General features: G+C 53.9%; 1 protein-coding gene and 1 long non-coding RNA gene across 2 annotated transcripts; one reads left to right on the top strand and one right to left on the bottom strand.

Moving 5' to 3' along the window:
* Window positions 1-4,715: 4,715 nt before the first annotated feature.
* Window positions 4,716-16,630, bottom strand: BNIP3 (BCL2 interacting protein 3). Its single transcript, XM_079137764.1, has 6 exons — window positions 16,444-16,630; window positions 9,971-10,121; window positions 9,103-9,187; window positions 7,503-7,609; window positions 7,280-7,429; window positions 4,716-5,524 (listed from the first exon to the last, which is right to left on the bottom strand). The coding sequence occupies exons 1-6, from the start codon at window positions 16,487-16,489 to the stop codon at window positions 5,479-5,481; spliced, it is 585 nt and encodes a 194-aa protein (XP_078993890.1). The 5' UTR covers window positions 16,490-16,630; the 3' UTR covers window positions 4,716-5,478.
* A 585-nt stretch (window positions 16,631-17,215) lies between these two features.
* Window positions 17,216-19,329, top strand: LOC306660000. The gene is made up of 2 exons (XR_013763522.1): window positions 17,216-17,427; window positions 19,088-19,329. It is a non-coding gene; the product is annotated as an uncharacterized lncRNA (long non-coding RNA).
* Window positions 19,330-23,899: the final 4,570 nt, after the last annotated feature.

Here is a 23,899-nt window from a genome sequence, read left to right as displayed (position 1 = left end):
ATTCATGAGCTGAAGGGTAGTGCAGGTGCTATTTAGAAACTTCGTGCCCTTCTTGTGAAGTGCTTTAAATTGCAGCCTGCCAGCACCAGAAGCAGAGCCTGTGGGTCCAGTGCCTGCAGGCCCAGAGGGCTGTCTCCACCACTCCTCTCAGGAGCAGCTGTCTTAAAGGGGCTGAGATGGGCATCGGGGTGGACCCTTACACTCTGTCCTTTTAAACATGAGCTGTCTGGCACCAGTGCCCCTGGCATCACAGAGGAGTGATGGAGAATGCCCACCAGTGGGAGTCCACGCTGCAAGACCCTGGTTATGGTGTCCTGCAGTGTCTGTGGGTGGAGGAGTACTAAGTGCCTGGTGTCTGCAGGTGATTCTCGGTTCTCAGCCCAGGTCCAAGACAGGGTTTGCCAGGACTGGACTGCGGGTGTTGAGCAGGAATGGGTCACATTTCCAATGTGATCTGTCCCAGAGGTGCCATGCCCAGAAAGTTCTTGTGTGAGCTGGCATACAACTGACCAGTCCCTGGGCATCTCAGATGATGGTGAGCGCTGCACAGGGACCCACGTGCACCAGCCTTGTCCCCTGCCTGTCCTTGTGGTGGGCCTGCCCTGGGGCACATGTGTGCTCCCCGGAGCTGCCCAGTGCAGCTGAGCTAAGCAGCAGGCCAGTGGCTTCAGTGTGCAGGGGTGTGGCCAGTGTTGACCAGACCTGGGGAAGGGCAGTCCTGGTGTGGACGGCAGCCCCTTGGGCACAGGTGCAGGACAGGGGCTTTGATTCTGGCCATGGACTAGAGGGACACACCCGCACAGGTATCGCTGTGCAGGGTCAGGTTCAACTCCATGCATTCTGCTCTGTAGAGTGCTGCTGGTGGTGCAGGGCTGCAGGCTCTTGGGCCATGGAGCTTGACCTTGACCTTTTAGGAACCATGACAGCCCTAGGATTGGGGAGGGAAAACCCCGCTGAAGGTGGGTGGAGGTTGGTCTCATCCTGGGCCTGGGCCCCAGTACTGCCTGCCTTGGTGTGGAGCCGAGTGGGCCGCTGGGACCCTATCTGTCCCACCTGCACTTGGACGTTGTCTTGGGCTTCATAAGTTGTCATCATCCTGACAACTCCCGCCCCAGCTGCTCTGCCTCAGACGCCCCCCCACACTTCCTCAGCCAACGCCCGTGTCACCAGAGCACCAGGAGGAGTATCTCAGAGCAGCCTGGCGCCTAAATCCAGGGAGAGCCCAGGGTCTGAGACGGCCCCAGGAGGGGTCCTGCACAGTGGTTTTGTGCAACTCCCTTCAGTTAGAACATCTTAATGCTGTTTTTTAAAAAATACAATGGAATCCAGTCCCTGGAAATACGACCAAGAGTGTGGCTGTCAGATGGTCCACCCTGCATCTTATGCAGTGGTTCACAGCAAGCAGGAGGCGAGGACCCCTGATGGGAGTTCCATGAAGCCTCTCAAGAGGAGTCTTGGGACACAAGAGCACAGTTGTGGAAAAGCTTCTACCCTTTCAACTCCACACTGTTCCACAGCACCGAGTCATGGAGACCTGCAATTCTTTGCTAATGACAATCTACAGCAGGTGAGTGAGGGGCACCTTGAATTTTCATTTCCCATCTGGCTGTTAGAAAACTCCTGTGATCAAGTTCTGGTTTTGCAGCTGCTACGGCCTGAGGTTTTGTAGCATCCTTGAGATGTGTCACTGATGTCTCTAGAAGAGACTGGCCCTTGCACATCCAAGGGGCACAGTCAGTCAGAGCTGATGCCATGGCACAAAGTGTGCCTCCTGGAGGATCCTGCAGATGACAGGCCCCCGGCAAGCTGGCTGCCCAAGCAGCCTCAGCCAGCCGCAGCCACAGCAAGAGTACAGCTACGACCCAGAGGTGGTGGTGTTTCTGCAGATCAGAGGTTTCAGTAGGAAGCCATTTACTTGGAATGGCCCCTTATGTGACATCAGATCTCATATCCAAGTGCTGCTTGTTTTGATTACAGCTTTTAAGATGGATGACCTTAAGCAGTTCACTTGTTTGCCTGAGTAACATATCAGCAAGTTGCCTGGGGGAGCTGGAGGTGTAGGTTGGGTAGTGCACCGCCTGCCTGCGCTTGCACAGAGAAGGGAGAGGGCAACTTGGGCAACTTTAAAACAATCCGTTCCCAAGAACTCTGGGTGAGCTATCTGATACAGTGTAACTGTGGGTGCTAGAAATTCACTTTCTTAACACTGAATCTGGGACACAGACCTGTCATTCCAGCAGCTCAGGAAGCAAAGGTCACAAGTTTGAGATCAAAGCTGAGCAAGACCCGGGCTCAAAAAATAAAAGGACTGGGATGTAGCTCAGAAGCACCCCTGGGTTCCATCCCTAGTACCAAGAAAACCATGTTCTTCTTAAGTCTTGAATGGTAACTTGCAGATTTCAGACACTGAAAACAGGATGGCAGGGTCTTGCTTCTGCCCGACCCTGGTGGGCAGACTGTCACTTGCTTCTCCAGTGTGCTTCGGTTTTTAGACAGACTGATGTGCTCCTGTCCATTCTCATACAGAAGGTGGCCAGCTATGTCCATGCCTGCTGGCGCTCCGCAGGCCTCACTGCTGCTGCGGAGAGGAGTGGCACCAGGGCAGGGCTCTGACCGAAGTGCGCACCCGCCACCTGCAGGACCAGAGGCCCCTGGCGTGCGAGACGCCAGCTCGGCCACTGCGAGTAGGAAGGAAGCGCCCACTTTTTACTTGGTGTTTACTCTGAGACACTTTAAACAGCTTCCAAAGATCACAGAGTCGCGTGCCTCCCTTCATCCAGCTTCCCTGGTGTCAGCATGATGTGCCACCTCACACAATGCCAGACGCAGACAAGCACAGCAGCTCTGCCCAGCTCTGCCGCCCATGCTGCGCACTCTTGGACTTCACCAGCTCTCCCATCCAGGGTCCTTGTCACCCTGCCTTCTGGCCTCCTGTTTTGTAGCATGTCCTTCAGTCCAGGCTTGCCTGGTGTCTTCTCAACACTGAAGTGCAGTGATGCACTTGGCAGCCACGCATTGGGTGTGGCCAATAAGGAAATGTCTCTTAGTTCTTCTTGTATGAAGGGTAGACACCGTGCTTCTGTGGCACTGCTCCTGACGCTGGAGGGTCAGCCAAAGTGGCCAGCAGACAAGCGGGGTCAGCCAGAGTGGCCAGCAGACAAGCAGGGTCAGCCAGAGTGGCCAGCAGACAAGTGGGCTGTTTCTCCAAGGCCTCTCCGCTGTGCAGTCTGGCTTCCTCTCCGCATGGAGGCTGGATGAGCCCAGGAACTGGCCCCATATTACTTCCTCTTTATCCTACTGACCACTGAGTCCAGAGCCCAGCCGGAGGGACTGTAGACCCATCTGCTATGGTTGGGATGAGCTGTCACCCCAAGCTGCAGTCAGTGCAGGAGATGAAGTGGTCAGGTTGTGGTGGGTGGTAGCTGCAGTCGGGGCTGTGGAGGAAGCAGGTCACTAGAGCACGCCCTGGGGACCGCACACCCTCCCCCTGCTTCCTGCCTGCGAGTGGAGCACCTTTTTCCTCCTGTGCACACTTCCTTTTGGCATTTTGACATGTAACAGTAGATGTATCTGTGGTGCACCTACGTTTGGAGTTTAGGAGGTCTGCCTTCAGGGCCTATTCCTGCAATAGTGTGCAGGGAACAGGAAGGCCCGTCCTGAGGGGCCCTCTGGAGCTGCGGCCCCTGCACTCCTCCCCGGGCTGCCACACTGCCGTCTGAGCTCGGGCAAGCCTACAGCAGGAAACTGCGTCTGTAGGCACTGGCCAAAGGCTATTTTTCTTAAACTCATGTGGATTATGTTGAACATTTTGTAAACTTGCTATTCAACAAATGAGTAATGGTGCAGGCGGTTCCCTGTATTAGTGGTAAGAATGGCCATTTGCCAGAGACCCTGAGGCCTGGGACCTCTCCTCCTGAAAGCTGAGCCTCAGGAGTTGGCCTTCCGTAGCAGAGGCTGAAGTGTTCTGGGGGAACCGTTGCACCTACGCTCAACCCCTCATCACCACCCCCAAACACGCAGCTCCCCAAGCACGAGGGGGAGGTACAGGCTCTGCACAAACCCCAGGACACCTGCAGATGCTGGCATCCCTGGAGAGCAGATGTACATATACATAAAGCGCCTACTGTCAGGCAGTCTGATGAAAAGGCGCCCTGGCAAACCGAGCCTTGGCCTCGTCTCTTTTGTCCACAGCATCTCCAGGCAGTTTCGCCGAGCTCTGCTGGGGCCACTGGTGACAGGGTAGGCATGACTGGCCTTGTCAAGTGACCAGCTGTGCTAAGTGGAGGGACACCCAAAAGCCCAGTTCATCCAACACTCGGAACAGTGCTTCTGGTGCCAGGCAGACAAGCTGCTCTAAAAGAAAGGGCAGCGTCTCATCAAGGTGAGCCAACAGAACCTCACGGACTATCTTTCTTTGAGGTTAAATTACATGAGGACTTGGGTGCTGTCCACTAGCCCTCCTCCAAACGAGCAGGCCATCAGCTAGTGTCTCCAAGGCAACAGCTCAAACAAAGATTTTTAAGTTAAAATGTGGATTTATTTTAACACACCTGAATGAAGTACGGAAAGGCGAAATACAAGACATATACAGCATATCAAAGGGGCGGCCTTTTAGAAATCATGCTGTAGAAAAGATGAAGCAGGACATACGTGAACTAGTTCCATCAAGGAGCTTTTGTGATACTTGGTTTTAACCATATATAAATACAATAATCTGAAGAATTTGGCAAAGATTTATTTTTGTCTATCTCCAGTTTAAGTAGACACACCTGCTTACAGTAAAGCTGTCTAAGAGCACACACCAGTTGAGCACAAACAGTAAGATTAAATCCAGCAATCCAGAGTGACAGAGTAAGACCAGGAGGTGCTTCAACCCAGAAGCAGCCACCCAGGTGTGGCCTGACGGTCAGAGGCTGCAGCCTGCACACCACACAACGCTGCTCGGGGCACCTGGTCCCACTGCTCCTTGATGCAGACAGCGCTGGTCTTCACAGGCAATCGCATGGTGTCCCTCTACATCCAATACGCCGTCCACAATGGAGTCATTATAAGGCCACAATATTTCTTTTGGACAATTCCCTTAATGTCATGATTTTTTTCTACCAATCAATGTTATTCGGTTTTTTGAAATACAAAGTATTTTAACAATTAAGGTTACAGTTAATTTTTTAAATACAACATACATAACCATTAAATTATTTATACTATTTATATCTAATATTCAAAGGAAATTTACTACCAAATCTTACAGTAACTATTAATCAGTCTGACATGCTTATTAATTGATCCCATAGGTATAATTACAGGCCAGCATGATTTTAGTGTCTGCTGTTTCATTTTACTAAGTTACGAGCGCAGCATTCACGGAACAAATAAATGAAAGTGTTGCAGCCACCCCAGGATCACCGCAGCGCTTCAGTCCGCCGTCAGCTCGTGTGGGAATCCCCAGCCGAAAACAGAGCCAGGCCCAAGTCTCCATCAAAAAGTGCTGGTGGAGGTTGTCAGGCGCCTCCCAATGTAGATCCTAACAGAAAAGTGACCACAGTGAGTGGGGCCTCGCAGTCCTCAGTGGCTCTGCACAGGGAGCTCCCTGTGGCTGTAGCTGATGAAGGGCTATTTTACACCTGTTGAAGATTTCTGTGATGATGCTCTGCAATCTTTTATCAAGGGTTTTAGCTTATGTTAGTCTGATTTTAAAATGCCCAACTGTGTTCCTGCAGTGCACAGTGCTTAATATGAGAGCAACACAGGTGACTGGCTGGGCCGTGGGTCGGTGGCAGAGTGCCTGACTGGTGAGCACAGGCTCTGGGCTCATTCCCAGCACCAAAAAGGATCAGAGTGGGGATACCAATCAGTAGAAGTGCTGCTACTTTCATTCCCTCACTGTTTCTGAATTGATCCAACACAGTGCTGTGAAGCACCCCAGGGTAGGTGTTACCACCATCAGTCCATCATGACCAACCTCAAACGCCAATCGCTGAATAAGGAAGCCCCGCCCACAGCAGCCTAAGCCTGGTCCCAGTGGATGCCTGAGAAGCAGGGGAGATCACTTGAGAGCAGGGCGCAGGGCTGGCCAGGCCTGTGGAAGTGGCAGGAAGAGACGGCATTCCATGAGCTTTCTGGGACAACTACAGAGGGTGGCTTCCATCCTGATCGTGACAGGAAGCCGCTAAGGAGCTTGGGGTGGGTTTGGTGTCATTAAGCTCCAAAAGACTGAGCAGGATGAAGGAAAGGGACAGTAGCTAGGAATTGGATGCAGAAAACCTTCCTGAAAGGAAGAACTAATCTGGGCATTTAGAATGGGCATTACCAGGCCCTGCTTGCTCGTTCTGGGGAAAGCTCCAACAATCAGTACCTAACCAATCCACTGGGGAGACTGAGGCAACCGAGTCTGAGCCCACAGCCAAAATGATGATGGACTGGAGCTGTCCTTGAAAGAAAGGACCAGGAGAGGATCACGCACAGGCAAGGGGACAGGGAGAGAGGTCCCAGCCCAGGAAACGGAGGGATGAGGTTCATTTTGGACAAGGGACTTTGAGGGGCCTCTGGCACACCCAGAAAGCCATTTCCACAGGCAGATGAACTGTGGGCCAAGGCAGGCTGGACGTGACCCACAAGACCCACAGACATGGAAGGGACCACAGGACCTGCCACAGAGACTGGGGAGCAAAGGGTGACCATGCTACAGGGCCCTGCTGCCCCAGGCACATGAGCCTCCAGGCAACCTGAGCCAGAAGCCAGTGCTGGCACCCAGCTCCAGTAACCAGCAGCCAGAGAACACTGCAGCCCTCAGGAGATGCCACATGCCTGCAGAGGCGCCTAGGAAAGAACAGCTCTGGCCCTCAGCACTGTCCAGCTGGAGGTCTTAGAATCCACAGCTGCCCTGCCTGGACTCCCAACGCTTCCTGCAGTTACTCAGCACAAGAAGCCAGAAATCTAGAGACCTTGTTTGTTCTGTTACCGCTAAGAGCCAACAGGACAATCCTGTGCCACCCACAGCAGACAGGGACAGGTCAGTGCAGTGCCACACAGGAGTGCAACTAATCTGAACCACACGAAAGCAGTCCAGGTAAAGGAGGTGGACGTAGCCCGGTGCAAGGAGAGGGACTGAACTGGAAGGCCTTTCGGCACTGCCAGCGTTTCTGATTCCTGACCAGTGACAGCATGGTTAAGTCAGTGGAAACACACCCAGCTGTCGCTTACGCTCACGCTCAGTACTCGGAGAGACCTTGGCCCATCCCAAGGCCCACTGTCAGGGCTGCACAGTGACGTCACCTACCCCAATCCAATGGCCAGCAGATGAGAAAGCAGCAGAGATGGAAGAAAAACCTTGAGAAACTCTGCTGAGAAAATGCCCCCCTTCTTCATGACACTGGTGTTTCTCATGCTGAGCGTGGCTGAGCGCTTCGGGTGTTTGAAGAGGAACTCCCTGGGGCAGGAAGAAACGCGTCAGTCAGTGCCTCCTTCACCACGGGAGCCCGAGAAGACGAAAGCTGACTTACTTGGGGGGGATATTTTCTGGCCGACTAGACCAATCCCATATCCAGTCTGAGTTTTTCTTTAAGATGCTTTCAACTTCTTTCCTTCTCTCAAGATAATCTTCCTCAGACTAAGATAAAGCAAATATTTAAAGCAGATTAGCCTACCACACTCACACCCGGAAGCATGAGATCAGTGAGCTGAGCACAGAGCTCAGAGACACACATCCAATCCTCGGGCCGTGGTCCAGGGGCCACTGTCAAGCCCCACCCAGTCTGTCAAAACCCTGGTGCAACTGTGAGGTTCCGGCAGCACCAAGAGCTGCAAACGCGCTAGGGACAACATGAGGTGAAGCCAGAGGTGGTGACCACGACAGGGTGACACAGCAACCAAAAGGCACAGAGCAGGGTGGCCAAGGGACACAAACGCTGCTCAGAGGCAGGCGACACAGGAGAGCAGGAAGCACACAGAATCACACAGCTGCACTCAAGAACTATGCAACAGCACCACTTAAAAGAATTAAAATATGGAACCGCATGTGTTACTTAACTTTGCTTTTTCACATTTTCAAGATTCTGTGCCTGACATGTGACTCCTTTGGGGGAGGGGGGATTACATAAATAGTGGAAACACCCTGGAATGCAGTGGCAAACCTATCAAAGGTCTGGATGCAAAGCTGGACAGGGACCCCAAACATCTGGAAACAGGTGATGCCTGGGACACAGCCAGGTGCTTGCTCGCTACCAGGTTCCTGCTGAGCTCCGGTAGCCGTGGAGTCCTGACTGGGCCAGGGAGATGTCCCAGAGAAAAGTGTGGGGTATCAGGGACACCCAAGAGGACAGGCGCAGGAGGAAGCAGGCCTAGGTGCTGCCAACCTACGACCCTACTTCAAGCTAGGGCAGCTCTGGAGCCAGTTACAGGGAACACTGTAGTGTTCTCACCATGTCAGATACCCAGGAGAACCCTGTGTGTAAAGCGTGCACCAGGCACAGTACTGCTAACTGAGCAGTGTGTCACTGTCACTGCCTCAAAGTCCCCGCAGGAGAAGGGGAGGGGAGGGGAGGGAAGCACAGGTCACTAGGGCAAAATCCCCAGCTCTATCTTTCCCTCACAGGCTTAACTTTAGAAGGCTTGGAGCCCTCAGGATGCTCAATGCCTGTCAAGACCTACTGTATCTGTTAATGTTAGTAAAGTTACCAGGGCACTAAGCCACTAATACAAACTGCCTGAGCACCAGTTAGTACTAGGCGCCAGAGAAGGCAACTGCAGTGTCTGTGGAGACCTCAGAAGCCACAGCCACGTGGTGGGCCACCCAACCCATAACCATGAAGAGGCGGGCACCAGCAACCAGCTCTCAGCCACCCTTCCCTCTCCAGCCTCCAGGCACAAGAGAACTCTGCCACCCTCCCAGTGGCCTGGGAGGTGGGTGGGGCAAAGGACACCACTGCAGACCCCCACACACACTCCCCGCTCGGCCCACCTTGAAGCCCATGTGCTTCCACGTACTAGGGCTGTCCTCATGAAATGTGACACCCTAAAATCCAGCCTGTACGTGGTTACGTTGGGATGGCCTCCTATGCCGGGCAGCCCTCCTGTGTTTATAGTGCATACCCTCCCACTTACCTGAGAGCTGTTCTTCTCTCCAATGCTATGGGCATCTGTTTCAGAAGCTCTAGTATTTTCTTGTGGTGTCTGTGAGCGAGGTGGGCTTGGTAGTAATGTGAATGGAACAGGAAAAAGAGAACACCATGTTAACATTCTGTCTTCAGAAGCAACACCCCAGCTGCATGCAGTGGCAGATGCTTGTGATCCTAGCTGCTCAGGAGGCTGAGGCAGAGGATACAAGCTTGAGGCCAGCCTCAGCAACTCAGTGAGGCCCTGTTGCGAAATAAAAAGGGCCAGGAAGCAGTTAAGCCGTCAAGCAAGGCCCCGTTTCAATCCCCAATATCAAAGGCAGCAAAAACCCCAAGATGAGGGCCATCTCCTCAGCTAAGGACAGGACAGAGGGCAGCTGCCAGCCGCGGACCAGAGCCAAAGGGCTTTTGAGGCTTTTCAGCGGGGCGCCCCAGGAGCGAGTCAGCCCTGTCCCTCCAGAAGGCAGCTCCTGTTCCCCAGCAGAGAGCAGTCTGCCTTGCCTGACTCTGGCCACTGACTCCCAGCGGTGCCACCGTGGGCTCGCTGCCAACCAGGGGAGGGCAGGCGTGCACACCTCAGAGCTGAGGCTCCTGCTAAGAGACTTCACGAGTGCCTCCGCACGGCCGGCTGGTGGGAAGGGGCAGAAGGGGCCCTTCGCCCAGTGCTCAGGCTTCAACACAGTGCCTCCAGAGAAGCCCCAGGTCTCCCACCAGATGGCAGGCTCCTCCTGTGCCAGGATGGCCACAGGACTGCCTCCACTGAGAAGCCACCCTTCCTCGAGGGTGGCGGGCGTGTGCTCCTGGGCCTGCGCCTCCCGGTAGGATGGCAGCCCTGGGTGCCTACTCACTGGCCCTACCTGTCACAGTGAGAACTCTTGGAGCTGCTCCGTCCAGACTCATGCTGGGCATCCAGCAGTATTTTTTCCATGTCTCCATTGTAGATGGAAACCGAGGCGGGAACACCGCTCCCATTGCCACTGCTGTTGAAGTGCAGTTCCACCCAGGAGCCTAGGGACCAAAGAGGCATGTTGGAACTGTCCACCCACTCTGGAATCTGGTCCTAACCAAACTTGCCACCTTCCACTTCCAGAGGACGAACCCTCCCTTCATGCCCACTTGTGACACGCGTTACTGGTCCACCATCTCAGTAGCTGAATGTTTTGCCTTGTCTTTAAACCGAGCAGGTTGAGCTAAACCGGTCACATCCTCAAAGTCCAACTTGACACCTTTCTTGCAGTCAGCTTTTAGAAGGAAAGACCATCAAGAAAGCTTAAAGAATCAAACATTTTCTTTAAAAGATTTACTCTTGACCTCTTCCACACAGTATCACACAAAACCGGAGGCCCTGTAAGATTCACGGTACTGCTTTTCATGTTGTATTGGAAATCAGACTTACATGTTCTGAACAAAAGTCAGTTTCTAGCTATATCTGACCGACCAGAACAAGCTACCCTCCAAGTATTGACTTAAACAGTCTTGACACTAACACTACACCTGTTAAAAATAAGGGCCAGACGTGAGTATCCCACCAGCTAGGCTGGCCCAGAGGCCAATGCAGAGGATCACAAGTTCAAGGCAGTCTGTGCAATTCAGCAAGACCTTGTCTCAAAATAAAAAAATAAAAAGGGCTGGGGATGTAACTCAGTGATACAATGTCCTGGGTTCAATTCCCAGTAACAAAATAAATTTAAAAAAAAAAAAAAAAGAAAAAAAGAAAGGAAGTTAAGTTCAAGGCCAGCCTAGACAAAAGGAAGTTAAGTTCAAGACCAGCCTGGACAACTGAGCAAAACCCCATCTCTCATAAATTAAAAAGGGCTGGAAAAGCACTCTGTGGAAGAGCACTTGCCTAGAACGCCTAAAGTCCTGGGTTTGGTCCCCAGCACCATACACACACACACACACACACACACACACACACACACACACACTCATTTTCACACACACACACTCATTTTCACACACACATGCACGGCTGCATTCCACACACACGCTCATCACCTTTCCTGGTGAGTGTGTGCTCACTTGCCAAAGGGAATGTGGAGCTGAAAGTGTGCGTGTTTGTGGCTGCTAGAGAACATCAGCCTCCCGACCCAGGTGAGCCAATGAACAACGCCCCAACGGCACACACACCTCCACGACCTCGCACTGCCAAGGTGGACGGCCAGGCTTGCCAGGGGCCATTCTGGGGATGTACAGTTTATTTTGCATTTCTGACTTCTCTGTGGCGCTTCGTTAGAAATCAAGCCTATGTACATATGCATGGGTCTGTCTCTAAGTCCGGGATGATTTCTCCATTTTGTGAATTTATCACAAATCCTTTGTTTAAAAAATATAAATAAATGTTAGTGCACAGTAGGGGGAATGTGAGGCAGACAGACACTGGGAAGATTCATGGGGGAGAACAACTGCACCAGCCTTGGTGGCTATGATTCTACCAAGTCACTGAGGTCTGCCATCTGTCCTCACACCACCAGAGCAGTGCCCTCCTGGAGACAGGCACAGGCTGGGGTCTCCTGAGCAGGCCTGGCCTCAGTGAGACCCTGGTTATGGAATCACATCACTCAGAAGAAAGCACATCAGAGGCACAGGAATTAACAGTGGCTTGCCCTGGACAGCCTGGGCAAGCTCGCCCGTGATCACACAAACCCTCAAGCATCCACGAGGCTCCCTGCTGTCCTGCCCACAGGAGGCACTCTCAGGCCAGGCTGGGAGCTCTCAGGGTGTCCAACTAGCTCCAGGCACACTGGTCACCATCACTAGCTGTACAAAGGACCCTTCCCTAGCCGCCTCCCTCACAGAACGTGAGTATGCCAGCTGGCTGGCAGCCGCAGTGACAATGCCCTTTTCTAGGTTAGGTAAGCTTCAGTGCTGCCCAGGCCTTCTCTGGGCTTGAGGGGCGTGGTGCATGTAGCCTTTTCCACACCAACAACCAGTTCTCCAGACCGACTGGGCACCCAGCCCCGTGATTCTGACACTATCAGTCAGTGACATCCACAAACTAAAAGATCAGACTGCCCCACTCAGACACAACCACCAATGAGGTACCCAGGCTTGCCCATACTTCTACCTGGCCAGCTGCAAATTTAGAGGTTCCCACTACTCCTCCCAGCTCAGTAACGTGTTGTGACTCAGAACTTAGGAAAGATTACTTATATTCTGGACACCACTTGGAAAAGGCCAGAAGGACGCAGCACACAGAAGCAGGGATGCAGAAAGGCGGCTCCACCTTCCCAACTCCTGAATGTCACCAGGCCCAAGCCATGCACCTCTGGCTCAGCAGGGTGTTTGTCTTTTTAATGACCAAACCTCCTGCCCCCTTCCCCACCTCCTCATGCCCCGTATAGCTTACTAGGTCGTTTTGGTGACCAGTCCCTCGTCTGAGCTAGAGATGCCAGGGCCCCTACTAAGGCATTTCATCAGCATCTACATAAGTGCATTCCAAGGGCTCCTTACAAAAAAGGACTCAGAGTAACGAGACGCTCCTATCACTCAGGAAATCCCAGTTTAAGGAGTTCCATGCCAGAGCCAGGGACAAAGACCAAATATGTATTTGTTATACAAGGGGCAACCTGAACGTCCATGGAAACAAGTGGTCTTTCTGTCTTAGTCTGTGCCAGTCACTCAGAACCTCACAGACTAGGTATCTCATTGAGAAGAAAAGCTGTTTCTCAGTCTGGAGGCCGAGAAGGCCGAGAGCCAGGGCACCAGCATGCGCTGTCTGCTGCAGGCAGAAACCACTCCCTCCACCAAGCCTCCACCTGGCACCTGGCCCCAGTCAGAGGCTGCCCTCGTGGTCCTGCCTTGCATCCCCTAGCAACACCAGGTACTAGAGGGACAAGGGACAGCCCCAGCAGTGCTCAGAGTCCCCTGAGAGAGAAAAAGAAAACCCATCCTGGCTCGTCAGCAGCAGATCTTTGGGTCTGAAAGCTCTCCACAAGGAACGACTAAGGACAGGAGTCTCACTATCACCCTGCAGCAACTGCCAGGAAAGGCCTCCTGGAAGACCCCGTCCACCTGTCATGCCTTGCAGCTGGCCACTAGGATCTGTTTGACAAAAGCAGAGAGTCAGGTTTCTTTATGGGCTCAGAGAACCACCCCTCAGTCCCAGGGGAACACTCATAACAACCAACACAGGGGGCCTCGGAAGGCAGGCCCTGGCTCCAGTTCCACCTCGAGTCCCTCCCCCACCCTTATTTCCACCCCACCATCAATGACAGCAAGTTAACCACAGCACCCCTGTGGCTCTAGGTGAGCCCCTCAGAAAACCCAGGTTATAAATATTTAAATGTCACAAAAGGAAACCCAACAGGTACACCTTAGAGATCAAACTCCACCCAATCGTTCTGAGTTCTCAACCATTTCTAGTCTCCATGTAACCATGCCCATCATCTGACCTCTGCTCTCAGCACCCCAGACTCACTGCCCTGCCTCCTGGGGCAACCCTGCAGCTTTCTGTTCCCCAGCAAATGAGTGACCACAGCCAGCAGAGCCCCAAGGAGAGCACACACACAGGCACCACACCCCTAGGCTGGGTGGCAGGCCCCAGCCCTGGCCCTGAAGAAGGATCACAGTGAGGCCCTCACTGCTTTCCAGAGGCCCAGCGCATTCCATTCTCAGGGCTGATCTGGAATGCTGAGGCGAAGATGGAGAAAAAGCTCTCATGTGGCACCCACCTATCATCCCAGCAACACGACGCTGAGGCAGGGGGATCACTAATCAACCCGGGCCACTCAGTGAGACCCTATCTCTATTAAAGAAATTAAGGAGCTCAGTGGTGAAGTGGCCCCAGGTTCAATCCCCAGTACCACAGAAGTAAATAAAATGAAAGGGTAAGTTCTAAGGGACCCAGCCAGGGTCCAACCAACCATCCGCGCAGCTCCCAGGCAGGCACATGTAAGCACACAGGAGTGGCAGACTGCACCACGCCCCAGGAGAAGCCCAGGCAGTGGGCTAAGCCTGCAGGGAATCTGGGCCCCCAACCCAAGGACTGCTCCCCAGAAGTGCACCTCAAGAAACTGCTGTCTGCATTTAAAAGCTTCTAGGATGATTGGGAGAGGAACACAATTTTGAGCGTAAAGTCAGCTGGTCCAGGTGACTGGCTTCTAGGTGAGCTTATCACCACTTTGTTTCCTGGCCATACCTGACACATTCTCAGTCACCTGGGCTTAAGGTATTCCTGTGGTCCTGGGGACAGCCCCTGCGTTCTCCTGAACTGTCCCTGTCAACATTATTTTCCTCAGAGTAGTCAGGGAGCACTTAACTGTGCACTCATGGTCCTGGGGACCATGCACACACTGCCCCCCTGCAACTGTGACACCTCTTACAAATCCTGACTCTCCTGCAGTTTAGCAGCAATATATCAAAGCAGTAAGGAAAACCAGAGTGTTCCTCCCACTAACCAGCTCCAACCAGAATGGTAGGGAGGAAGGGGAAGAACCAATCAGTGCTGCCTTTGCCATAGGCTCCCAGCCTCCACCTGCTCAGCTCCGAGGTAAACAAGCTGAGGTCCAATCAGAGCAGAGGCGGGAGGGCGAGCCCAGTGGGCCGACTGCCAATCCCAGGCAGGATTCACATTTCCTGGGGCAGCTGCAAGGCCCCACATGAACACTGACACCTCCCACACTGGCCGGAGGGTGAGCAAGTGCCCTGCTGCACGTACACCCCGAGTGGGGCCCAAAGAATCCTCAACGTGAGTTTCCACACTCTGTGTAACCATCTTTTTATAGAATAAGCAAAGCAGAAAAACAAAAATCTCTTAACTCCTGAGCTGACAATCTTGCATTGCCAGTGACTCAGCAGTTGAGTGCCTGCAGCAAGAAAGGAAGAGACAGTGGGGCCCCTCAGGAGAATTCAGAGCCCTTGCAAGAGAAGGCAGCTGAACTAAGAAGTGAAACACAATGTTAGAAATAAAGAGCCTGAAAATCAGCAAAAGGGGCAATTTTCCTGCAAAGAATTCATGAAACATTCCTTGGATCAAATTTCACAAGGAAAAAACCTCTCCATCTATTTCAAAGGAGTTGTCAATGTTTCAAAATGTGGTTGTAGTTTTAAATACATATTGTGCTGGGATTACAGGTGTATGGATGGCATGCACCTGTAATCCCAGCTACTTGAGAGGCTGAGGCAGGAGGATTGGGAGTCCGAAGCCAGGCTCAGCCATCTGAGACCCACTCTCAAAATGAAACTTTTTAAATAGAGCTGTGGGTGTAGTTCAGTGACAGAGGGCTTGCCTACCAGGGGTTCAATCCCCAGCACCTCCCACCCCAAAACAAAAGACATATTCTACCATATACTAGGCTAAGTAAAACCTGCCTACTAAAATCTTAGAATAAATCAGCAGCTCACTAAACTTTTCTGAATAGAAACTTTTAGACTATCTAAATGAAGATCAAAACTTCACCCTCAAAGGTTTGAAGAGTCCTCTCCAAACACATTCACATGTTTATTTTGCTTAGTGAATTTCTGCTTCAGAGAATACAAAGGTCAATTCCCCCTCCAACTCTTGGACCCTGGGGACTGGTGTAGACGTGGAGCACACGCCCGGCTCTGCCGGCAAACCCACAGGAGACTCTGCAGGTGCCAGCGGACGTGATGGAGAACTGCACAGGGCTGAGTGATCTGCAGCCAGCACCTGCAGCGCTGGGCGGAAAGCCGGCGCCCGCCAGCGTCGCGGCCCGCGGGCTCCCGTCTACTTTCTCCGGAAGGGGAGGCGGCGTGGAGCGGCCGGGCACTAGCACAGGGCTGCGCCCCAGCTTCTCCAGGTGCACTGCCCGGGCTGCCAGGCAGCTGCCTCCCGCTCGGATCAGTTCCCGCCCCGGCGCGAGCCTCTGGCAGAACGGACGCGAGGCAGTGCAGACCCCGACTGTCACAAGCGAGTCCTGGCTTCCCACTCGCGCCCGGGGCAGGTAACGCCGTCCCTCTGCCGACTTCGGGGAGTCCCCAGAGTCCCCACGGAAAGAGGCGTGGGAGACTTAGAGCGAAGCCAGCCGGGCGCGGCCGGGAGGCCGAGGCGGGAAGGAGGCAACTCGGAGGCCAGCCTCAGCAACTTAGAGGCCGACCTAAAACACAGAAGGACGGGCACGCAGCTCGCGGGTGGCGCGCTCCGGCTTCGACCCCACTGCGGAGAAAAGGCGCCGGCGCGCGGTTCGACTCGCCCAGCCGGCCTCCCAGGCCCGGGCGCAGGCCCGGCGACACCGCCTCAGCGGCGTCAGGCCGCGTGGCTGGAGAACCAGGCTCCTCGGCCAGTTCCCACCCGCGGGGACCCGCCGAGGCCCGGCTCGGGGTCCGCCGGCCCCCGCGGCCTCCCCCATCGCGGCCTCCCGCGCCTCACCCTGAAGGTTCTCCTCCTGCAGCCCGGAGGCTCCGCTCTGCGACATGGCGCCGGAGGGCGGCTGGACGGCGGGGTTGCGCTCGGCTGCGGCTGCGCCTCGGCGGCGACCGCGGTAGAGGACGCGCGCCGCTGGCCGGCCGCTCAGCACTGAGCCGGCGCCGCGCGGGACCAGGGAACACGCGGGGCGGGGCGGGGCGGGGCGGGGCGGGGCGGCCTCGAGACGCACCAGGAGGCGTCGGTCATTGGCCGCGGGGCGGAGCCTGCGTTGAGCGCGACGCCGGGCGCGTGCGGCACGTGCAGCGCGTGCGCGGGGTGGGGCCTGAGGCGCGTGCGTGCAGGAGGGTGTACGTGCGAGGGGCGGGGCCCGCGGCCCACGGGCTGGGCGTGCGTGGGGTGGGGCCTGCGGCACGTGCGTGCAGGAGGGCATACATGCAGGGGGTGGGCCCGACTCTACGGAATGGGCGTGCGTGGGGTGAGGTCGGCGGTGCGTGCGTGCAGGAGGGCATATGTGCGAAGGGCGGAGCCCGACGTACGGAATGGGCGTGCGTGGGGTGGGGCCTGCGGCGCGTGCGGGCAGCTAGGCAGACGTGCGAGGGGGCGGTCCGAGAGACCTGCGGGGCGGGGCGGGAGGGCGGAGGCTGCTGCCGGGGGGAGGCCCCTGCGAGGTCGGCCCGGGGCGCTGCGGGTGTCTGGGCTCGCCCTTCCGCGTGCGGGCCACCCTGCAGCAGCGCAGGCCGCGGCGTGGCCGGCCGAGGAAGGCTCCCCTGCGGGGCCGCGGGGCCCATTCACCGTGCCTCATCACCCCGCTGCCTCTCGCGCAGGTTTCTCCCCCAAGAAAAAACGTAGACCCTGAATTGCACCAGCCGCGGAGAACAGCGCCGCCCGAGAATCGGGCCCTCGTGGGCGGCGGGGCGCCCGGGGTGGGCCCAGGGTTCCCGCGCCCCCGGCCTAGGTTCGGCCACCAGCAGGACTGAGCAGAGCAAAGTACGCGTGCCCTGGTGACAGCCAGAGGAGGGCCTGGACAGCCAGAGGAGGGCCTGGACAGCCAGAGGAGGGCCTGGGCAGCCAGAGGAGGGCCTGGGCAGCCAGAGGAGGGCCTGGGCAGCCAGAGGAGGGCCTGGGCAGCCAGAGGAGGGCCTGGGCCGCCAGAGGAGGGCCCGGGCCGCCAGAGGAGGGCCCGGGCAGCCAGAGGAGGGCCCGGGCAGCCAGAGGAGGGCCCGGGCCGCCAGAGGAGGGCCCGGGCCGCCAGAGGAGGGCCCGGGCCGCCAGAGGAGGCCTGGACAGCCAGAGGAGGGCCCGGGCCGCCAGAGGAGGGCCCGGGCCGCCAGAGGAGGCCTGGACAGCCAGAGGAGGGCCCGGGCCGCCAGAGGAGGGCCCGGGCCGCCAGAGGAGGGCCCGGGCCGCCAGAGGAGGCCCGGACCGCCAGAGGAGGGCCCGGGCCGCCAGAGGAGGCCCGGACAGCCAGAGGAGGGCCCGGGCCGCCAGAGGAGGCCCGGACAGCCAGAGGAGGGCCCGGGCCGCCAGAGGAGGCCTGGACAGCCAGAGGAGGGCCCGGGCCGCCAGAGGAGGCCTGGACAGCCAGAGGAGGGCCCGGGCCGCCAGAGGAGGGCCCGGGCCGCCAGAGGAGGGCCCGGGCCGCCAGAGGAGGCCCGGACAGCCAGAGGAGGGCCCGGGCCGCCAGAGGAGGGCCCGGGCCGCCAGAGGAGGCCCGGACAGCCAGAGGAGGGCCCGGGCCGCCAGAGGAGGGCCCGGGCCGCCAGAGGAGGCCCGGACAGCCAGAGGAGGGCCCGGGCCGCCAGAGGAGGCCTGGACAGCCAGAGGAGGGCCTGGGCCGCCAGAGGAGGGCCCGGGCCGCCAGAGGAGGCCCGGACAGCCAGAGGAGGGCCCGGGCCGCCAGAGGAGGCCTGGACAGCCAGAGGAGGGCCTGGGCCGCCAGAGGAGGGCCCGGGCCGCCAGAGGAGGCCTGGACAGCCAGAGGAGGGCCCGGGCCGCCAGAGGAGGCCTGGACAGCCAGAGGAGGGCCCGGGCCGCCAGAGGAGGGCCCGGGCCGCCAGAGGAGGCCTGGACAGCCAGAGGAGGGCCCGGGCCGCCAGAGGAGGGCCTGGGCCGCCAGAGGAGGGCCTGGGCTTCTCCAGCCGAGACGGAACCGTGATCCCAGCGAATGGTTCTTTGCCTTTGGAATGAAAAAGGCAGTTCCCCCAGGACCCCAGCCTCAAAACCCTCAGAGACTCTGTGGAGTGGGTATGTCCTCCTGAAGGGAGGAGCCCTAGACCTCCTTGCACACCCCCATGAAAGCCCTGGCTGAGTCCCTCCAGTGATTGTTGCTAATGTGGCTGAGAAGTCAAAGGCAGTTGTTAATATTCCTAAGAAACGCTGGGATTTCGGTTAAGATACTGGGTGTCAGTAAACTGTGCATTCAGGACTTAATTTATTCAGGAGAGGAAAGTTCCAGATTCTGACATTTAGAAATATGTTGCTTGAAAAAGCATGATAATTCTTAAGATGATAGAATACTGTCACTAGAAAACTAAATAAAGGCTCTTTCAATTTGAGAAAGAAAAACAGGAAAGGAAAAAACAGGACACGACAGATTGAAATATCAGACTTCATTCCATATGTTTATGGAATCTTGTCGTTTTCGCAGTGCTCGGATTGAGCCCAGGGCCTTGCTTATGCTAGGGAAGCATATTACCCCTGAGCTGCATCCCAGTCCTTGTTGATATGAAATATAATCGCAGCACACCGAAAATGCACACTTAAGTCAGGTACTCTTGAATCTTTAAAAATTTGGCTGTGTTAGATGACTTCAAAAATTCGTAGAAATGATACCAGTTACATTCTGAATACAATATAACTCTAAACATTTACCTACAAAAGGAACCTCCCCCCCCCAAAAAAAAGTCACTCAATTGCTGGTTATGAAACCCTTTTAAATCACTGTAAATTAAAAATCAAAAGAAACTATAGTTCATTTAGAAATGAAAGGCACTGAATAGCACTTCCCAGATGAGAGGTTGTATGTAGTACTCCAGTTAATTAATGAGCAAGAAAGAATGTCACTAATTTGTACATATATGACTGCATGACCAATGTGATCCTGCAACATGTACAATCAGAAAAATGAGAAATCATACTCAATTTATATATGATTTATCAAAATGCATTCTACGGTCATGTATAACTAATTAGAACAAATTAATTAATTTTAAAGAAAGAATGTTACTAGTTTGCACTTCTACTGAGTTAATCTTTTGACAGCCACCAATATTGCAAAGAGAGAATTCCCTCTCCTGCTGGAAGGACCTGACAGCCTGTGAAAAAGTTCTGACTTTGCACACCCTCCCGCAAAGAACCTGGACCTAAGCAAACCTTCGGAGCTGTCTACCAACTTCAGCAAGTGGAGAGATGGAAGAGTGTGTGAACCGACAGTGAAAGGTTGGGGCGAGCAAAATACAGAGTTTTTTCCATAATACAATGTAAGAGGAAAAAAAAGGAGATGGATTTGTTTCCTGATTTAAGAAAATAAGAGAGTCGATGAGCACAGTGGTACATACCTGTAATCCCAGCAACTCAGGAGGGTGAGCGGAAGGATTACACGTTTGAAGCCAACCTCAGCAACTTAGTGAAACTCTCAAAATTTTAGAAAGGCCTGATGATTTAGCTCAGTGATGGAACACCCCTGGGTTCAATCCAGTACTGCAAAAAAAAAAAAAAAATTCCAAGCAAAGTTTCCATAAAGTAGATCTTGAAGATAGAGATTATTAGTTACTTTAGATGTGATAGTTATTTTTAATAGTTTTTTTCTGTACACTTGATGAAATATTTATGGATAAAATAATATGTCTTGAATTGTCTTCAGAATAACAGGACAGGTAGTGGTTGAAGGTACAGATGGGATGGAATTTGCAGTGACTTGATAATTATTGAAACTGGTTGATGAGTACACAAGGGTTGGCTTTATTATTCTGCCTGCTTTTTGCACAGCTTAAATCTTTTCACAGATCATCCCTCCCAAAAAAAGACCATATTTAATCAATATGTACCAAAACCCAAGTGGGAAAGATGGCATTCTGAACCTATCTTTATAGTCCTACCTTCCTCTCAAGACCTTGTTGAAGTGACAGTAACGAAATAGGGAAGAGAATGAACCTACAGCCAGGAACTGGGGTTGGCTCTCCAGTGCACAGGAGTCTAAAACCTGCTGGAGGCTAAAGTGAACAGCAACTTATGGCCAAAGTCAGAGGTTTTGTGAGACCCTGGAGTTCATTTTTTAAAACGGCTTTACGCATACGCTAATACTTTGCCCTACAACCCTAGTCCAATCCGCAAATGTGTGAGTGCACAAGTATGTGCAGCACTAGAGATTGAACCCAGAGACACTCTACCCCTGAGCTACACCCCCAGCTCTTTTTACTTTTTACTTTGAAACAGTTCTTGCTAAGTTTCCGAGACTGGCCTCAAACTTGAGATCCTTCAGCCTCAGCCTCCCAAGTAGCTGGGATTACAGTTGTGTGCCACTGTGCCCAGTCCACAAAGGTTTAAATGCAAGTGTTCCCTTCCCACTTAGAACCTCCTACAACTCTCAGCCACATCAGCACTGGGAAGCACCACACATCGGAGAGACCTGAGGGGCAGTCTTCACATGACTTCACTGCACATGTGCCTTTGAACCCAGGTGACATATATGGCAGGGGCGGGGTCAACCTTGCCAGAGACGCCTAGAGGAGCCCTAAGTCACAGTTGGAGACCAAGAAAAACAAAAGTGGGACCAGGGAAAGCAAGCTCCCATGGACGTCCACTCCAGTTGACTTGCTCCAAGTTCACTGAGACTAGACCAAGTCCATCATCTGTTCACGCCTGCAAAGCCAGCGCTCAGGAGATGAGAGTCAGTGGGGAAGAAATAAGATTCATTGAAGGGCTGGGACCCTGAGAAGGTGAGGGGAGCTCTCAGCCCCCAGGAAAGACCATCTTGGGGAACTCCAGTGTATGATAAGGCTTTGATCAGGGGGGAAGGAGCGGTGGGCCCCAGGCAAGAAGGCTGCGTGCTGGGTGCGCGTCTCCTCGTCCAGGGCGCAATCGGCACGGTCACCTTTCTCTAACCTCGAGCTGGAACATGGCAATGGACCTTGGTCTCCTGGGGCTCGTTCCTGTGATTCTATAGAAGTGTCTTCTCTGCTAGTTAAATCTCAAGCAGTCGGTCAGGCTTTGTGCTGAAAGAGAGGAGGCAAGCACCGATGGGGTCTGGAGGCCTGCAGAAGGGTGTGCAGCAGTTCACTTGTTCACACAGGCAGCTCTTCTTGAGATCCCAGCATGCTGGGCAGAGGGAGCTCACGAAGCAGTGGCAGCTGGTAGACCTTCCCTGTTTGATCGCACAGAAGTGGTTGTCAGACTGAGGTGATGATGGGGCTGCGGGTGGAAGTTTGACAGTTACCTTTCCACGTTTCAAGTAGGCATCCAAGTTTTTCATCATAAATGTAAATTGTTGCCAGCGTGGAGGCCCATGCCTGTCACCCAGCTACTTGGGAGGCTGCGGTCAGCTTGGACATGTTAGCAAGATGCTGTCTCAAATAAAAAAAAGTGCTAGGGACGTAGCTCAGTGGTAGAGCAACCCTGGGTTCTACCGCCAGCACCGTAAAAAGAAAAATTACTTTTGAGAGGCTGGGGGTGTGGCATCCACAAGGCACTGGGCTCAATCCCCACACCACCTCCCAGAATTTCTTTTCGATATCATTTTGGTAATCAGCATTTCACATTTCTGCAAAATCACATATATCTCTAATTTTGTTGAGTTATTGTTAAGAATGAGATGAGGCATAACATCGCCATATGTAGTTTTTCTGTCTGGATGTGAGTCCCGAGAAGCCCATAGGCACCAACAGGTGAGAAAGCCCATGAGTTTCCCTGCCCCTGACCATCCCTGAACTTCTGAGTCAGGTGCCAAAACACAAGTAATCTTTTGTCAAAAAAAAAGTCAGCAATAAACCAGCTCACAGTAAAGTAGGACTTTCTTCCATTCATTGAGCCTGAAGCCCGAGAATCTGCCTGACTGCAGAATCTGGTGTCAGTTGAACACACACTTCAGGTTGTGCTGGGTTCCAGGGAAGGAGGGACAGCTGGCGGTCCATGGACCTCAGAGGACAGGAGGTGTTTTTCTTCTGTGAAGCGGGAGGTGGTAGTTGTGAACAGGGATGTGCTGGAGAAGAACTGTTCCCGGGAGGGTCGGTATTCGGAAAGAGCCCATTTTCCTAACTCCTGGCCACCCACCTCTGGAAATCTTCCTGCACACCTGGAGTTGAGACCCCCAGGCTGAGGCTGCTGAGCTGATGGACAAGAGGCCTTTTGGTCCTGGCACTGGTAGAGCAGAGGGTACAGGAGGGGAGCGGGACAGACTTGCAGAGGGTGGGACATGGGGGTAGAAGAGGAGGTGGGAAATGTCACGCAGCTGTCTTCTCAGCCATGAGAGCAGGCACCAAGACTGAGAGACGCATCTAAGGATGACAGAGCAAGACCTCTGTGTTCCTGTGTATTCGCTGGGGCCGGGTACTGGGGACTGAACCCACAGAAACACTACCACTGAGTTAGATCCCAAGCACTGTTTATTTTGAAACAAGGTGTCACTGAGTTGCTGATGCTGGCCTTGTACTTGCCATCTTCCTGCCTCAGCCTCCTGAGTAGCTGCAATCACAGAGATCTGTCATCTCCCCTGAGAGAATTTTGTCTTTTAGGTTTACTGATGTTTGTCAAGCACCTAGAACTGTGCCTGATATATGGTGGGTGATCAGTAGGATATAAATTAATAAAGAATAATTTTTTTTACATTGAAAATTCAAAACAACCCATTGAAAAAGCTACAAATAAGAATTCACTAAAATACCAGGCATGGCAGAGTGTGCCTGTACTCCCAGCTGTGTGGGCAGCCGAGGCATGAGGATCACAAATTCAAGGCTGAAAGGGAATTTCCACGAAACCACGCCGGACACAGGAAATCACATAAGGGAATTTATTAAGCAAACAGTTTCTCCCTGCAGGGTGAGAGAGAAAATGAGAGGAAAAGAGAAAGGAAAAGAAAGGGCATGCGCCAGAGTGGAAAGCCAGTAGGATAGAGAAAAGTGTGTAGGACAGACAGAAGAAAGGGAAAAGATGGCGGGGAAGCCACAGTAAAACAGTTGAATTCCGCGGGCTAACAGGGGACCGATACTGGAGAAGGACACTTGCAAGCTGGCTGATGAACCAATAGCTAGCCAGGATGTTCACAGATTGACAAGTGGTTGGGAGGCGGGGAAAATGACTGCACCTGATGGGCGGGGTAGCAGCTTTACATTACAAAGGCCAGCCTTGCCACTTAGACCCTGTTTCAAAATGAAATAAAAAAAACAAAATGGACTGGGATGTTGCTTAGTGGTAGGGAGGTTGCCTAACATCTGTGAGACCAGAGTTTGAGCCCAGTGCAGAAAAA

This window comes from Sciurus vulgaris, assembly GCF_902686455.1.
Source record: "Sciurus vulgaris genome assembly, chromosome: 4".
NCBI classification, from domain to species: Eukaryota; Metazoa; Chordata; class Mammalia; order Rodentia; family Sciuridae; genus Sciurus; species Sciurus vulgaris.
Note: the sequence above shows the minus strand (reverse complement) of the source record. Positions and strands in the feature narration are given on the sequence as shown.